The sequence below is a fragment of the Corvus kubaryi genome, unplaced genomic scaffold, assembly GCF_017639235.1.
Source record: "Corvus kubaryi isolate FWS band 111438036 unplaced genomic scaffold, C.kubaryi_AGA036_p1.0 37308, whole genome shotgun sequence".
NCBI lineage: Eukaryota > Metazoa > Chordata > Aves > Passeriformes > Corvidae > Corvus > Corvus kubaryi.
In genome coordinates, this window is record NW_024581096.1 from 3465414 (window position 1) to 3483466 (window position 18053).

The window sequence follows — 18053 nt, forward strand, 5'->3', positions numbered from 1 at the left end:
TATTATGCAACTTTATTATTATAATTAAATACTTTGTAAAGAAAGAAATCAAGCTCTCTGTCAAAACAAGCAGCTCTTGGGAGAGTGAAAAACAATCAACTGCTGACCTGATTCACTGGCTCATTAAAGTTGGTGATAAGTCCAGCACGCAATGAAGTTTTTTCTTCTTCAGAAAGAGCACTGTCAAGATATATTTATTAAAATATTATTTATTTTCAATTAAAAAACTACTATCAATTCATATGTAACTATCAAAAACACTATCAAAACTAACAAAATAACATCCTTTGCTCTTCCATAATCTCAAGTATCTTTAAAAAGAGAGGGAACAGTGAAAGAAATACTTTTAAGGCATTTTAATCTCAGGTTTTGAGACCTGAGGTGACCTTGGTAAAGATAAATCACAAAAGAGAGTTCACAGAGTCAGATACGCAGATACAGAGTGAAAAAACTTAAAACTGTACAAATTACAAACTGATTGCTCTTACACAATTACTATACAGTTATAACTGTCAGAACTGATGATTTGAACATGAATTTGCCCATGTATACTAATGGACAATGGCCAAAAAATGTCCAGAATAAGGCTATCACCATATCAGATGAGAGCTCGTTTTGTAAAAGCAGTAAGTATTTTCTATTACAAATCTTTTTCTACAAGCAAATCATATAGTTACACTTAAAAGTACAGATCCTTTGAAAATTATAACTTTGTGTGAAAAGCACATGGATACAGTCTCCATAAAATGCAGGGGAAAATAGCGAGCAGGGCAAATTCTAAGCCATAAAGGTTAATTTTCATTCAAGTGCAGCATTGTGGTATCTTAACTTTAAGTGACCTCTATCAGTTTAAGACTGCAAGTTGTAGTATGATACCGCTCCTGTATTACTTCAGACTTTAAATGATTCATGCAATTTTCTTATAATTTTTTGGCAGGAAACATAACACACTGCTTTGAAAAACACTTCGTTGGTATTTACAGAGTATACTATCGGGGAAAAAAAAACCAAAACCAAAACCAAACCAAACCAAAAGCCCCAACTTTTTCATTTACTGATAGTACCTAGAAAGCTGTTTCTTCTTCATAAAAATCCTTTAAACTATCATCCAAGGTTGTTCAGATGCAACAGTTTCACCTAACATTGCAATGACTTAGAAGCATACATGCAGACATCACATCTCAATGCAGACTAGTGCCTGGAAATTAGGATTAAACACACCAACACAACCACTTCCTCTTGCCTGACCTCAGGCACTGATATTAACCAGCTAGTTTTATATACTGAGGTTTAAAATTATGTCTAAAGCTCCCTAAAGCATAGGTTTTGCACTCATCTAGACAAATACTAATCTCAAAATAACTAAAAAATCGAGGCAGGATTTGCCATAAAATTTGCAAAACTATTCTAGTTTTCACTTTCCCTTCACACCTGCACAAAACACAAGTACTCGCTATTTCCTAGTACAAAAGGGTGGCAATTCATTGTTTCACTGGCGACTCAGAACTGTACACTAGGTCTTATTTTCAACGGTAATTACAGCATTCAGAAGCCATGATTTTATTTTTTGTTTTTTAAAATCAAGACTTTGGCTTTAAGGTTTTTTTCCTGCATAGAATTAAATTAAGCCTAAAAACATTTTGGTTAAAATTTACAAATATATTTGCAACAGGAAACGTTTCTCTGCAGGTAACTATTTAATTTATTAATCTAAAGCCAGGAGATGACATTTCAGGAGAATAAATTTTTGCAGGGTTTTTTTTAATATGAAAATGGAGTATATAATTTCCACACATACAGGCATACTCTAAGTGGTTTCTAAAACTTAAAAGTTTTTATTAATACAATTTAAAAAATTATTCTCAATTAAATGTAGATTGTATAATACTTCACTTTCAGAGATAATAGAAAGCACCTAAAACCTGGTTTGTAAAGAAAAAAATATCCTATTTAACTATATTACTTCGTTTACTCTTTCTATGGGCTCACAAGACCCCTGGCCTTAATTACTTCTTCATATTAAACTCATATGCACAGTCCAAGAGGAGCAAGAATTTAGTTCATCACTTACTGTAAATAAAAACACTGTAATTAAGCTTTTGCCATTGCAGACAAAGAAAAGATACAGATTCATGAGGATGAACGCCTCAAATACATAACCTCGTGACAAGCAAAACTGGAAAACAGTAATGGCAAACAAAAAATCTAAAATCTATGCCGATGCAAGTGCCACACAGCACTGTGTGACAGGGTCCATAAGGGTTTGCCCGACCGCGGGGGGAGGAATTCACCATTTAAATAACACGACAGTGACATCTGCCGGGGAACAGGGACACCCTCAGCCCCTGAAGGAGACACACCGGCACCACTGTCCTCAGCATCCCAAAGCATTGCAAGAAAGCCAATTCCACAATCCCGTATTTAAAAATTATAGGCAGGCGAGAAGTTGGGAAGACTGTGTCTCACTCAGCAAGTTATTTCCCTTCAGCATTGAATTAATTATATGTGCCCAATAATTAAAACAACTTCATCTAGACATAAACTTCTAAGTACTATCTACTTTGCTGTAGTCTTTCACAATCTGCAATTCAACATTACTTTGATCTTTCTCTGTGTTTGTGGTATGGAGAAATATATATCCAAATACTTAAAAAATAATTTTGGACCTTTTTTTAAAAAGTCTGATATTTCATATTTGGATTTCTGGCTTATGAGGAGTTATCACTCAAGCAAAAACATGTATTGGAAAGTACTGTTAAAGTTGTACTTTAACATGGTACTCAAATAAGGGAACAAAGTCCACAAGAGACAGGATACAAAAGTAATTGTCTGTAACATCAAAAACATGTTCAACTCTTGAATTCAAGACAAATAATTTTTGAAGAAAATAAAAACACATACAAAATCATCCTGTGAAACCACCTCAGGAGGCTGAAAACAAATTTCAGAAAGAGGCCAAATTGTGCCTGAAAAGAGGCTATGACAACTCTAGGGTCTTCTCCACAGCTACATGAAAAGCTGCCTGAAAAAGCAGGAGGGAGAAAGTTCACAGGCTCATCTTCAAAATCACTCTCACTGAAAAATGCTCTTTTAAGTCTGATCTGTAGATCAAAACATGCTTTGATGTACTCCTATGGATGGAGAGGGGACAGCTGCTGAAATGGGACACAAGCTGAAAGACAAAAATTTTGCAAGAACAAAAATGCAGCCTCTACAATGAAGCCTTCAAAAATCATGACATTCAAAGTATGATTGGTTCACAAAACAATCGAGAATTCACAGTTCAAATCAAAATTTCTCAAAATGGTCTCAACATGTTCTAAGAGAAACATGATTGGGGTAAGTCCTGACAAAATGTCACATCTAAGAAATTTAGAAAGAAAAACAGAAATGGGGGAACAGTTGAACACAGGCTAAAAATTTACTAAGCGTTTACTCCATGGAATCCTTAACAGCAGCCAACAATTTTTAAAATTTATTTTATACTTTAACTGCGTTAAATTAGTGGCAGAAAAATCAGAAATGGGGCAAAATAGTGTTGCACTGGAAATTTAATATAGATTTAACCCACTGAATCTTTAATAGCCAAGAAAAACTTAATTTTTAAATTACATTTCCTTTAAAACTACAGGAAAACTACATTACAAGATTGTTATTTAATTTTTACCTCAAACAGTAAAATTTTAGTCTTTAGTTCTGCAAGAAATAAACCCTGCTTTTTTCACCAGAAATGCTACTAGTGTCTAAAAATATTAACAAATTGAAACAATATTTAACTTCTTCCAACAGTTCTTGCTAAGTACCAGTATTGTAAGCAGAATCCTGTTAACCAGAAATGTCAAAGATATACGCCATCCTTCATGAAAAAAATGGTATTTTCCTTTCACATAAAAAAGAATCCAAATGCTTGCAGATGTTTTGCCATTATATACTAATTTACACATACAAATCCTGTAGTGCTCTATGCAATAATGAAGGAGTACTATTTAAATATGCTGTGGATACAGAATTTTGTAATTTTTCCATCTTTTGGTAGATCTCTGGAAAAGCTTACAATGTAAGGCAAAATACATTGAACTATCTCAAACAATGAAAATCATACTTTGTACCATACCACTAACTTAGATTTGTGATTGTCTTGGGGTGATTTTATGATGTGTATCCCATATCGCTGCCTATGCCCAGAAATTAATTCCTGTGCCTTTCTATGCCTCTAAACTGAGCCTGAGAGGGGGAAGGAAAACTGAGCAAAACTTTCTCAAAGCAGTTTGCAGCTTGTTCAAGGTCACACACAGATAGCAAATTTTTTTCCCAGCTGTGGAAGGGGGAAGGGGAGGGAGGAAGCACCCAGCTTGCTGCTCCTAGGACTGTTTTTTGGCCAGTGGTTCAGCTGCTTTTTCTCCAGAGAGAGACTGAGAGTTGAATTTTTCCCTCTCTGGAATTTCGGATTTTTCCCCTTTTCTACTGGACTGCTTGATTGCTTCAACATCAGAGCACATCGGGAGGACTTTCCACCGGGCACAGAGGGCCTGGCCCTGGGCCAAGCCCCAGCTCCGAGGAGACCAAAGGGAGGACTCTAACACTTTCCCAGGTTTTTCCTCCACAGCAAGAGATCTCATTATTTAGCATTATTTTCCTTTTCCTGTGTGTTTGTTAAATAAATAGTTTTATCTCCTTCACTTTCCTTCAAGGAAAATTTTTTTTTTCCCGAAGCTGGTGGGGGAGGGGTGGTTGTGCCTTCCCTCAGAGGACATATTTCTGAATTTGGCCAAACCAGAACAGTGATCCAGAAAAACTGTACCTAGAATTCCATCTAATACCCATAATCTGACAGTGGCAGTCCCACCTATCTCACTAGCATTTAAGAAAGCCTGAACACTTCCAGAGACACTGAACACTTGCAAGCTTTTATGAGTTCTGGAATTGAAACTCTTCGTGAAAGCACACCTGTTTTTAAAAGGAAAAAAAAAAAGTCCTTCACACAAAAGATTGAGATATAATTCTAGGTGTTACATATTAAAATTGCACTTTTTGTAATTTTTAAGTAATTACATGGTGCTCATGAAAACTGCTTATATCTCTCATCTTCTTTGGAGAGCTTTTTCTCCTGCATTATCAGAACAACAAAAAAATGAAGACCAGAACTTGTTAGTACGGTAACTACTGCCTCTTTCCCAAGTACACATTCAAAACAAATCAGCTTAAACAAAATGGAATATCTCACTCACTCTCTAAGAGATTGACTAACATCTGTCACTGTCAGTAAATCCAGGTGTTAATGTTGGAACACTTATTGCATCACTTCAAAATCTTTTACCTAGGAAACAGCCTTCTAACTCTGTTTTCAAAAGTAAATCATGAACAGAGTCATAAGAAGCAATATAAAGACAAAATGTTTTATCAGTGAGTCCTGAAGTTGAAGGATGCTGTCACTTTCACCATAAATTCTAAAGTAACTTCTGTGAACTAAGGATCTGCTGTTTTTCCAGTCCGGCAGCCATAACAAAGCCAACTTTAAGACAGTTAAGCGGAAGAACCCAAAACTTACTGTGGTGCGACCCGTCTCCAGTAGCGATCAATTCCATTTTTAAAGTACAGCACAGCTAACCACCTTACATTCACATCCAGGCTATGATTTGTAAAAATATTCTGTTTACAAAAAAAAAAAAAAAAAGAGAGGAAAGAAAAGATTAAGTCAAAAACTGCTTAAGACACCACAAGCAAGACAGAAATTGTATCAACACATGACCTGGTATATGTAGAAATACACACACCTCTGTGCTATGAGTGTACATAAAATGTCTTAATCATCATTTGACAGACAAATGAAACACTGTGTTAAACATATACTTTTAGAGATTAAAAAAAGGTTTATCACTAGCACAAATTTTGATTTATTAAAAAAAAATCCAACTTATATGGCAAATGTATTGCTAATCTTGTCTGGCAGAGAAGGAAATATAAGGGTAATAATTACTAGAACCAGACAGTTATTACACTCTTTAATGACATAGGTCTCAGAAGTCTGTGGCACTGCAGAATACAGGAAAATTCCTTATTCTAGTCAGAATCCAGTCTTCAGGTTATTTCTTCATTACCTTGTCATATGCCAAGAACCATCCTGTCTACCAATACTGTGTAAAACAGTGACCTGGTAGGACTGCAATTCCCAAATTTGACTATGCTTATTCTAGGAAATCAGTTTCTACCAATAAAAAGCTATGTATCTATAGATACATACATACATATGCTTTTATGTATCTGTATATACAGACAAACATAGAGGAGTTACTTTGTACAGTAATGTCATAAAATTAACCAACCAAGAAAAGCTAAATTAAAGGTAGGTTGTTGAATCTCAACATGGGTACTACCCTGAACAGCAGCTTTCCTGTTTTCTACTGCATCAGATGGATCCTTCTCAAGAGGGTGAGACATTATTACTCCCTCCTTTAGGGAGCAAGTATGTGTGAGCTCAGTGTTCTTACTATACAGTACACTGCAGAAAGAGTACACCACTTGTACTCATTGCTTTTAGAAGTCCAGTATGAAGGGACGTGAAAAATGCAGGGACTCTGGTCAAAAGCATCTGTTACCTTTGGGCGCCATGCCTGTAGACTTATAAACAAACCTTTCAAATAACACAGCACTGTAGAAACCTGGGATCTTATTTTCACTATGAATTTAAAATGTAACTTTCTCTCAAAATCTATTTCTATTAATAGTAACAGCTTTCTAGAGGTAACGGCCAACCTGAAAAAAACCCTAACACACTCCAACCACTAGAAAGCAAACAGACTACATGCCAACAATGATATCGACTTCCAAAACTAGCAAACTGTAGAAAAATATCAGAAAGATGGTAGCCCACCAATAAACACAACGCAACATGAAAATGATCCCTATGTAATATGCCCTTCTTCCCCAAAGCTTATTCAGGAAGACAGACTGAATCTCTAGAAGACTTGACCTTTCCCCAATGCAACTTAAGCATATCAAAATACAAAGAGCTAACTTCTAACATCACTTCCGCATGATAAAAAAACATTTCAAAATAAATGAAACATAGAAAACCCAAACTACTCATACTGAAACTTCCATTGATCTTACAAACAACTATTCCTCTCCTTGCTAAAATATTTATTAGAAGAAAAGTTGCCGCAGATAAAAAACCCCTTAAAACTAGATAGGGCCTAGATAAAAAATGCGAAAAAGAAGACCAAAGTATCTACATAAAAACATATTCAGCATATTCATGCATATTCAGCATCTTTACATGAACTTCCTAAAATTTGAAGTATTTAATATAACACAGTAATGCTGTCACAGAAATAACAGGAATTAAGCCAATGTACGAACTGATACAACTTGTACAGAGGTTTTTTTCAAAACCACCCAATTTATCTCTGAATCAAAAGAGAGAAACATAATACCTTCAAAAGAGAAACATAGAAAGTAATGATAGCAATTCCACTAGGTACTAAAAATGGTAGGATCAAAGATGCATGTCTCACGTTTCCTTATAATTTTCTCTACTCTGAGTGTCCCAGAAGCAAGTGTATATCACAGTAAGTAATTATATTACTTGCCACATCCCACAGATATCAGCTGTCTTACCCACTCGCCATTTACAATTATCTGTTTCCCTGCACCCTTCTCTTCTCCACCAAGAAGGTGCCAACTATTTTCTCTCCCAGACAGCCCACCTGTCATGATCATGTTAAACAAAGAGACACTTTACTTCTTTTTTGTTTGGAAGACTATGTTGATATTTCACATTTAAAGAAAGGCTGACATGGCCCCAACAAATCCACTTAACCACATAAAAGGAATTATCAGCATCTGATCCTCTTTGATAAGCATTTAAACCTCTGCATTTTTAGCCCTCATATTTAAAATTCACTCATATAAATTCCAGTTACACGTGTGAGTGCTCAACTTGTCTACACCTTAAGGTGTCAGCTCTCACAGCAAATATTCAGAGAAAAAGAAATGTCACCAGTGGCAATTTCTGCTGTTTTCTATCAAGATCATTTACCACCACAGCAACACTATGGCAAAGGCAGTGGGTAAAAGGCAATTTGACAGCTCAAAAGTTTTATCTTCTTCTGCTCCTTTCCCTACATCATCTGGCTTGCCTTCAACTTTCCAAACAAATGAAAGAGAGGATCTACAGAGAACAGAACATGTCACTCTACGAATCATTCAATCTATGCACTGAGGGCAGATATTTCTAGAAAAAGCATTTTGTTTGTGTTTTTAAGACTATTATAAACATATGCACAGATATTGAGAATAACAATACTGTCAGCTTTAAGTGTCTTTACCGAAACAGTGGTTTCCTTTTTGACTGTGTTGTCATCACTCTGACCATATCAATGCATCCATTTCACCAACAGTTAAAATACTTTTGGAAGTACTCACCTTCCCCATTCCAGGATCTTACTACCACAGCCATATCAGCTAATTTGCCTGAGAGTTTCTCTCCAGTAACAAAAAGGAAAGCAACCCCAGAGAGGTATAAAACAGCACAATGGAAAGCATGAGGGAACTTCTATTAAAATGTTCGTAAAGCATCACCTCCACAAAAAAGAAAAGGTGATTGCTGCCTTGGTATATAGAAGGGTCCCTGCCTCCTGAGGCAGTAAAGGCAATTCCTTTTACAAGGGCCATCTTGGCCTTCTACCATATACAACTCACAACAGGCCAATAAAAGATTTAGCACCACTGCCCACTCATACTGCTAGAGGTTGGATTTCCACCTTCTGAATGGCTGGGAAAAGAGCTTGCTTTGAGACATAGTGATGACAATGCCTACCACTGTCATATCCTACCTATCATATCCTTCAGCATAAGGATGCTAGTGGCTGGACCATGAAAACTCAGGGCTTCCCTCAACCCAGAGGTCATGGTTCAACTGTGTTCTAGAGAGCAGTACTAGAAATTATTCAAAGTTTACTTAGAAGCACGTTTCCACTGTATCTTACCAACAAGACTGAATAAAAACCTGGCTGTGTCTCCCACTGCTTCAGTTGTTCCTCAGCCGGCTTCAACACTGCAGTATCTTGGCTAGTAGCTTGAGTCAGGACTTGCAAAACAACAGTGCTAGCACTGTTGAGATCCATGAAAATCTGAAAACATTTAAAAAGGAGAAAAAACACTTAAGGAGAAAAAAACAGCGAATATAGACAGGTATTTTCCATTCATATTATCTGAACACCCTACACTCATTTTTCATTAGACTACACACTGTAAAGATAGCATGACACCCACTCACAGGCAGTGCTGAGGTACAGGGATAGAACTATTTGCTTTCAGAAATCTCTCAGCAAAAGGAGCAAGCATTAAATCTATCATTACAAGCATATTTACTAGATTTGAGGAACTGCAGGAAGTATTTTGATTGTAAAACAGTTACCTCTCTTGTGAAGCACAGCAACTAAGAGCAAAACTGCAACTAGAGATGATTATTCAGCTGTAAGCAGAGTAAACCATGGGGTTGTCTGAAAGGCAAAGATGCAGATTATTAACAGTTTTGCATTTTATTTTTCCCTCAAGAGAGAAAATTACACATTTAGATAATTAAATTCTGTAATTCAAATTCATTGAAACAACTTGTATCAATTAAAAAAGAAAGAATTAAGTCTCACAATTAATCCTATATGAAACAGAATTTTTCTCAACATATTTGGTTTCCTTCTTATTTAGCACACAAATACTAACCACTGAACTATGAATGTGTACTGCCAAATTTCCAATGTATATACATCCTTATACACTCTTGTACTCTATGAAGACAAAACAAAACACTGCTCTCCAGATGACAGAGATTACATTTATAATGACTACAGAAACAACGGCACAAGAAGAAAAAGACACATATATAAAAGAAACTATGAAGTCTGTCTTCTGCTTATAAAAAAGACTGTTTAAAGCCTATGCTAACTTTTAACAACACATACACAGTTAAATATTCATATACTTAAGTTTTCTAAATAAACAACAAAGAACAGCTTCTCTTCAAAGAGAAAAGAGGAGGAGGTTCAGGTGGCGCATCAAGAATTTCTTCACGGAAAGGATTGTTAAGCGTTGGAATGAGCTGCCCAGGGAGTCGTGGAGTTGTCATCCCTGGAAATGACTGGATGTCGAACTTAGTGCTGTGGTGTAGATGACAAGATGGTGATTGGTCAAAGGCTGAACTCCATCTTGGAGGTCTTTTCCAACCTAAATGACTCTATGACTTACTTTTATTTAATGGGGAAAAAAAGGTTTATTTCCCTCTCCTCAGGAAGAAGATCAAGATTAAAATTTTTACAGTAATGGTAAGGAAGTGGGAGAAACGAGATTTATTCTGATATAGGTTTAAAATTTTGATTTTTTAAAGAAATCACCTTAACAACAAAACTAACCAAAATATTGAAGACCTTTAATACCGGTAATAGCAATGCACAATTCAAAAAAATTAAACACCCCTAAAAAAAAATTCTTCATCTCCAAATCTCCGATCATCCTCAACAAAAGCTGACTAAAATTTGAAGGTCCTAAGGTTAAAGAAAGGCTACTTACAAACCCATGAAACACAAAAACACCTCTCTCTTTACAGGAAAATTGAACAGGTGACTCCATCTCTGCTTTACACTTCCCATGTGAAGAATCTTTTAATCTTTCTGCTTTAACCACTTGTGCAGAGGTTTTGGTAGCAGAAGCAGGAGGGAGCGGTGCTACAGGGATGTCTTCTGTGAAGAGCTGCAAGAAGCCTTCCCCATGTCTGACAGAGGCAGTGCCAGATGGCTCCAAGACACACCTGCCACTGGCCAAGGCTGAACCCATCAGCAATAGTGGTAGCACCTCTGGGATAACGTGCTTAAGAAGGGGGAGGAAAAAACCGAAGGCTTTTGCTTCTACTGAGAACTTATATACTTCATCTAGAACAGTCCCCATTAGAAAACATTTAAGTTAGTAGAATGCAAGCACAAAAAATAGGTGACTTTTTTTTGCAGTTTCTTATTTCAAAATGATTAGCCAGCAGTTCTAAAGACAACAACAAACAACAACAAAAATCAAAGTAAATATTCTCTTTCTTTTAGCTAATGTTTGTCATTCTTGAAAAGGTTTGTATTTGCATGTAAAAACTGGAGCAGCTACTGTTGCTCCAAAAAAACCTCAAGAAAAATCAAACTAAGCTTAGTGGGTCAGAACAAAAATTAATTTAACCCAACGTTCTTTCTCTGTCAAAACCACAGCAGATACCCAGGTCAGGACATTTCCAAGCAATTCTAGCCCATCATCCAGACAACTCTGGTTCGAGGATTTTCTATTAAGAGGCAGGGAATTTAACAGCCGTCAAGATTTAGTCTTCGATGAATTTGCACAGTTGCTTTTTGATCCCATGCAAACAACAGTCCTCACACAATATTGGATGAGGCTGTCACAAGCCAAATAGCAAAACTGAACTAAAAACTAATAATCTCCCTAAAGATGAGTCAACTTTTAGATAAAGTTTATAAACACTGTAAAATATTTAAGTAAGTGGTATATTCTGTATGATTTGGATAGCAAAAAATTAACTGGAAAACAGCTAATAAATGTGTAGCAAATACAAATGGCAGAAATGCAAAAAGGGTAACAATGCTTCATTATGACTGGGATTTTGCAAAGTCAATTGCACATCTATCATTAGAACAGAAAGCTGTCTATTGCTTCTACTTTCAAAAAATTCCTCTGAACAGTTTGTTTTATTATAGAAAGTCGCTAGTCTTACTTGTACAATTAATTTCTATTTTTAAAAAAACAGAAAAAAAAATAAAAATAAAAAAATTTCAAAAACCTATTTTGAATCAATCCCTACTGCACAAAACTCAAATTTGCAATTCAACCTAGCTACAAATAAGTTAAGCTAAAACAAAGAGCTATGGTCACCAAAATAAATAATGTAACCCTCTGCTTCTCCCTGTACCCCTTAAATACCTGAAGGTGGAAGGACTGGGAAAAACGCAGGTTTTGGTTGGATCAAGATTTCCAATCATTTTCACACTACATTGCTAGACAGGTAAACATGCTAGGCATAAAAAAGCAGACAGAACAGCAAGCAGCTTTTATATCATGCTCTTGTCAAAATGTGATGTAAACTTAGAACAAACTTACACATTGTGACTGAGCCATAATTGCCCACCAAAGGGCAAAAGGCAGGGACGGGATACTGGAGGCACACACAACAAAAAAACCCAAACAAGCCAAGAAGTCAAGCCATCTGAGCACACTGTTCCACGGACACCAGAGGACACTATGGGAGCAAGGAGGAATACGTGACTTTCAACTATGTCAAGCCATCACAGACTCAGGTCCTAGCACGTAATCTCAACTCTGACAAAGTCCTTACCTTCCCTTCTCATGATTTCTATGGGGAACTTACTCTCTGCATGCTCCCTCTAAAGACGATGGACTCAAGGAGGGCACTAGCTCCTATCTCAGCAGGACCTGCTCAAAATACAGTTTTAATTACTGTCATGTACAGATGCATGTGTGAAATTTATTCCTGCAGACAGACATAGCTGTACTTCAGGAGTTTAAAGCCAGATCTATCTCTCCAATCTTAGCTTGTTGTGATCCCCTCACACTGCCCTCATTTTTTTCTTTTTTAACCGATGAACCAGGGCTCTTCAGACCTAATTTACGCAGAGGATATACAGATGCTCTTAGACTCCACAGAACTGCAACGGCTATGAATATGGGCTCTAATATATGGGACAGAGACGATCTTCACCTCTTATATATCTGACTTCGCTGTTGCACAGGAAAGGCAAAGGGACATAGGTTACCCCATAGATTGGTTAAATGACAGGGACAAGGACTTTCTCCATAGCTTATGGGGACTTCTACAGCTTTACTCACTACTGAGCTATTTTTTCAAGACTGTCCTAGAGATGAAACTGAGGATGTGAGTATTAATTTAATTTAATTAATTAAGCTGTTGTCTTTTGGGTACTTTCAGAGACATGATGCATGTATAGAATTTTTGGCAGTCTGTCAACCTTATAAACAACACACTCTAGAAGGAAGGCAAGGTCTGCACTCGTGTCACAACAGCCAGAATTTCCACGTTTGATTACTGAGTAAAGGTATCAATTCCCTTTTTTACTTACTAATGTCAGACTGCATCTTCACAACAAACACTGAACAATATCAGGAATGTTGGCTGCTTTCTCCTGCTTTTATGTGGTCCACATCCATTGCTACGATAACCAAACTGCACACATACATTTTGGAAGGAAGGAAATCCCTTTCACCAGAAAGTGTTCAATGCTGTCAGCTGCAAACCCTGGCATGACTATATTGTCATGCCAGAATTTCGGCTTGCAAAAGGATAAAGAGAATATCCACACAGAACAAGAAAAAGCTGCTCTCCAAGATCCCACTGGATACAACAGTACTGAACTAGACAATGGCATACTCTCAAGTCTCAGCTGGCAGGAAAAAAGCCAAACACAGTTGCACCTAGAATATAAACACATCAAATGCCACCCCTTAGCACAATGAGTTAGTGGCTTCAGTGACCACAAATACCAATACCAGTTCCTCATCATTATCATCCAGTGTTCTGCACTTCCATTCCCACTTTCAAACTCCTTTATCTCCTTTAAGTGGCAAAAACCCAAGTCTCATTTCTGTTCTATTCTTTACTCTTTAATTCCCTTTCTAAGGAGGTATCTGCAAACATGTTTTACTTCCAAGAATATTTCAAGTGTCTTAAATGTTCTAGTTTTATACTAGCCATGTCTTAAATGTTCTAGTTTTATACTAGCCGTGCCAGTTTAATGTTTTTCCTGAACAGTCAATGCTTTTCATACAGACAAAGAAGTTTCTAGGTACTTTTCCCATCACACTAAAATATATCCTAATTTTAAAATCGCATCAGCTATTGATGCCTTTTCCCTGCTCCTACAACTAAGAGCCAGAGATGGCTAAGGGATAAAAGGGTTTTTACCTCAGTATTTAATAAGGATCCCAACAGTGCAACAGTTCATCAAGGTGGAATACGCCAAAATGCACACCCACGTATATTGTGTATACAATTTTATAGACCTTACAAATTAGCATATCTGACAAAGATACCCCAATGAGAGGCTTAAATGGATGGCGTGACATCTCCCTATTCTAAAGCATCTCCCCCCCAGATGGGCTTAATCCTAGTTTACAGAACATGTTCTAGAGACGGCCTTGGTTTCTCAAGATAGCGTAAGGCTTTCCAGCCTCCAACTACGAGGCCTTTAGGGTGTTTGGTCTTCTGGCCTAGCAGAATACCAGGACTATGCTAAGATATCAGGCTTAAAGAATTACAAATATGCATGTTAAGAATACTGAGGATACATAAAGGTATATAAAAATAAAAGGCAAAAAATCATCATGGCATCACTATGAAAAGAAATTGGTGACTGCTAAACATCTGAAGGGGTACAAAACGAAGGATTTCACCACTAAATGTCTCCATACTTCACTTTTTCTGAGAGAACGCAGTATAACAACTCACTCCTATCCAGACAATTAATTCTGTGTATTTTTGTTCTCTTTTGTTAAGAATTCAATAAATTCTTTCCCACTGTAAGAAGACGCAAGAATAAATTCAGTTAAGATTTTATGAAATCAGGAGACAAAGCAGTAAACGTATTACACAAAATACAGTGTGCTCTCCCTGATCATAGTGCAAACACATGCTGGGCTACTTCAAGAGCACAAATGGCTCTGTGGATGTCATTATCTTTCTTCACACAGTGTCTGAGACTGCTTCTAGAACACCATTTCCAGCATGGTTCTCACAGTTACCCCTTTCCTCAGTTCAAAAAGGAAAAAACTGGAAAGACACCAGAGCTACTAGGACAGTCTGTGGTCTAAAGCAAATTAACTGTGAGGAGAGTTTGAGGACTTGCTTAAGACAGTGGAACCTGAGGACAACTTCGCAGACACTTAAAACTAACTCCCTGAACAGCGCTTACAAAGAGGACTTCCTGCATCTTACCAGCAGATTATACAACTAATGAACAACACCCTGCTACACCCGGCAGCTTAGAAGGCTCAAGTAGAAACTTACGACTGTCTTTTACAGCACATTTGTTTCAAGGAAAACAGGAAAAACAAAGGTTCCATGCTGAAAAGCCACAAGAACTCCCAAAATGAGTAACACAAATGCTGGCATTCACAGTCACACAGATTTGATACGTTAGCAAGTATACTGTCACCTTCAGGAAAAGTTGGTAGTTACACTGATGTCTCTCCAACCCTGTACAAGCTTTTCCATGAATCTCTTTTCTAGCATTCCAGTATCTGTATCAATCATGCCACATGCTAGTACTCCTTCTGAGGAGTGAACCCAAATGAACTAATACTATCCTGGTTATTGAAGGTACAACTTAAACTCACTAACAATTACAGCAATCGTCAAAACCATCACAATGACTAATGCTAAATGTCACAAAGATTTTTCAAAACCTACATATTAATTTTACTTCATGTAATTGAACCAGGCTATCTATAGTTTGCCCAATTTAAGCCACAGTAAAGAAGACAAATAAAAATGTCTGAGCAGGAAAGAGTCAGAGGCGGTTTTTTCCCATACTGTTAGTGACAGAAATCAAGGAGTATAATTTCCAAAATTTCATTTTTACAAAAATTTAACATTGAAACTAAAACCTAAAAAGCATGCAGAAGACATGAAGGATACAATGAACAATGAGGAACATGGTAACACAAGACAGCAGCAAGGACGGCTGACAACGTTAAGGAAAGTTGATCAGATTATGTTAAAAACTGTGAGGAGAAGAATGACCTTTCACATTAAACAAAAACCACCAAAGTGACCAAAAATTCCCAACAGAAAAAACAGGCAGTAAAGAAATGAGTGAGACAATTCCAAGGATTAACTCAGAAAATACTCTGTCACTTTCAGGGTTCAGTACTGATGACATAGGAAAAGCCAAATGGATACAGAGACAACGTACAGTTATTTTTAAAGTTTAATAGTAAATTTCTAGGATGACCAATACTACAAGGTCGATCTCATTCCCTTGACTTCTTAATTTACCTAATTTAACAGATTTTCAAAAAGACCTGACAGACCACTTAAGAACAAATTAGTGCCCAACAGCTGAGATGGAAATGCAAGTTGCAGTCAGCCCTCACGCTCTGGAACAGGTTTAAACCTTTTCATTTTAACTACAGTTAAACCCCACTTCTGATGATACAGTTTCAAAATGTTATAGGTAAAGGATGGGTGACAAAAACCTTTATTTTATCATTTATAAGCATTACAGTAAATGGCCTTGATGAGGACAGTACAAAGAAACAATGAGAGAAGAAAAACAGAGAGCAGTGACAAACTTGGTGTTGCCATGAAGTTTCAAGAAACCAAACTCCGTAAGTAACACACTATTTGCAAAATCTGAGGTGTATCTTATATATTATGAATATAATTTTAATTTGGCAGCATTTTGCTGATGTGTTCTGTGGGCTAATTTAAAACCCATGTTAAATACGTTACAGACATGACTTCATGTATGAGACATGGGAAGCAAGGCACATGGAAGCTTAAGTGGGAAGCAGCATCACTATTGCATTTAGGGCCTCGTTCTTTTATTTTACACACACTGCTGTCTTCTAAGGCAACAAACTGGAGAAAAAACTCACCACTGCTGCACTGAGCCTGCCTCTGATTAAGGGAAGACTGCTCTGCAGAAAAACTGCTGTTCTTCAGCCTGCAGGAAGAAAACAACCACCTATAATAAAGGCCAAAACACGCCCCTTCCCGCAAAACACAAGTTCTGTCAGGTTAATGCCTCATCTTCCTCCCATGCCTTCCCATGAATTCTATCCTGACTAAAAACTGTTTCAAGGAGAAAGCGGGAAACTCTTCCCAGGAATTAGGTAACAGTTATTTCCTTCCAGCTCCGAGCAGGCTCTTTGCCACTGCCGGTATAACAGGTAAGGAAGGCCGCGCTGCCTTAACCCCGGGGGCGGCGCCCCGGAGCCGGCACCGTGGCGGGCACTCCACGCCGGAGCCGCGCCGGCTCGGGCAGCGCAAACGGGGGCAACAGCCACCGGAGCAGCAGCCGAGGCGGGCGCGTAGGAACAGCGCCGCCCGCAGCGACACAACCCCGGGGCTCCGTGCCCCGAGCGCTACGTCGCTGGAAGCCGCAGCCGCCTTTCCCCCTCTCCCCGTCCCTTCCCGGCCTCCCACGAACCGGGACCAGCGAATACCGCGGCGGCACCACCGCCTCCCCGGCGCGCGGCCCTGACGTCACTGCCCCGCGACACCCGAACGGTGCCCGCGCCGCGCAGCCGGCAAAGGCGGGGCGGGGGCGGGGCCTTGGCGGGACGGGGCGGGGCGCCCGGCGCGCGCTGCTTGCTGATGTCATGGGGCGGCTGCGCGCGTGCGGGACGTTCTCGCGTGGGTTGGGTGTTCTCGCGTGGGTTGGGTGTTCCCGCCGCGGGTTCTGCCGCGCTTCGCTGGCGCGCTCTGTGGGGGCGCTGGGCGGCTGCTGCGGCGCGGGGTGCGCCTCACGGCCCACATGCGCGGTATTGGTGTCAGTGCATAACGCCAAAAAAATATAAGAAACTCAATCAAAAAATACAAAAATAACGTAAAAAAGAAAGTATGTCTTACTGGCGTGCCAGCGGTTGGGAATGATTGCACCGGCACTGCGGCTCTGGACCACGAGCGGACAGGCGCTTTGTGCAGAGTCGGGGGCTTAAAGCGCCCCGTTACCTTATCGGCAGAAACTGATGAGGGTCGCCCTGAAAAATCTCTTTTCCTTTTCATTTTCTTTCCTTTTTTCCCTCTTTTTTCTCTTTTTTTCTTTCTTTCTCTCTCTAACCCTTTCTTCTTCTCTTTTTTCCTTCCTTCGTCTCTCTTCCCCTCTTTCATTCATCTCTCGTTTTCTCCACCCTACCCCTTTTCCCAAGACCACTGACGTGTGCTTGTGGAGTAGGTCCGGGTACTAACACACCCATTTCTACGCCGTGTGTAATTGAAGGCTTTTGTGAACCTGCTGACTTTTGCCGTC

General features: G+C 38.5%; 1 protein-coding gene across 7 annotated transcripts in view; it reads right to left on the reverse strand.

Moving 5' to 3' along the window:
- IPO11 (importin 11) overlaps nt 1-17333 on the reverse strand; it is an 82070-nt gene extending 64737 nt beyond the window's left edge. The window contains exons 1-8 of one of the 7 annotated variants that reach the window (XM_042028269.1): nt 17232-17333; nt 16678-16745; nt 12380-12477; nt 12145-12283; nt 9419-9503; nt 8988-9131; nt 5549-5649; nt 108-180 (exon numbers count right to left, since the gene is read on the reverse strand). In XM_042028269.1, coding sequence (XP_041884203.1) covers nt 108-180; nt 5549-5649; nt 8988-9125 — 312 coding nt within the window. In that variant the 5' untranslated portion in view covers nt 9126-9131; nt 9419-9503; nt 12145-12283; ... (1 more) ...; nt 16678-16745; nt 17232-17333. The other 6 variants (XM_042028274.1, XM_042028273.1, XM_042028272.1 and 3 more) reach the window with 6 other exon arrangements.
- Nucleotides 17334-18053: the final 720 nt, after the last annotated feature.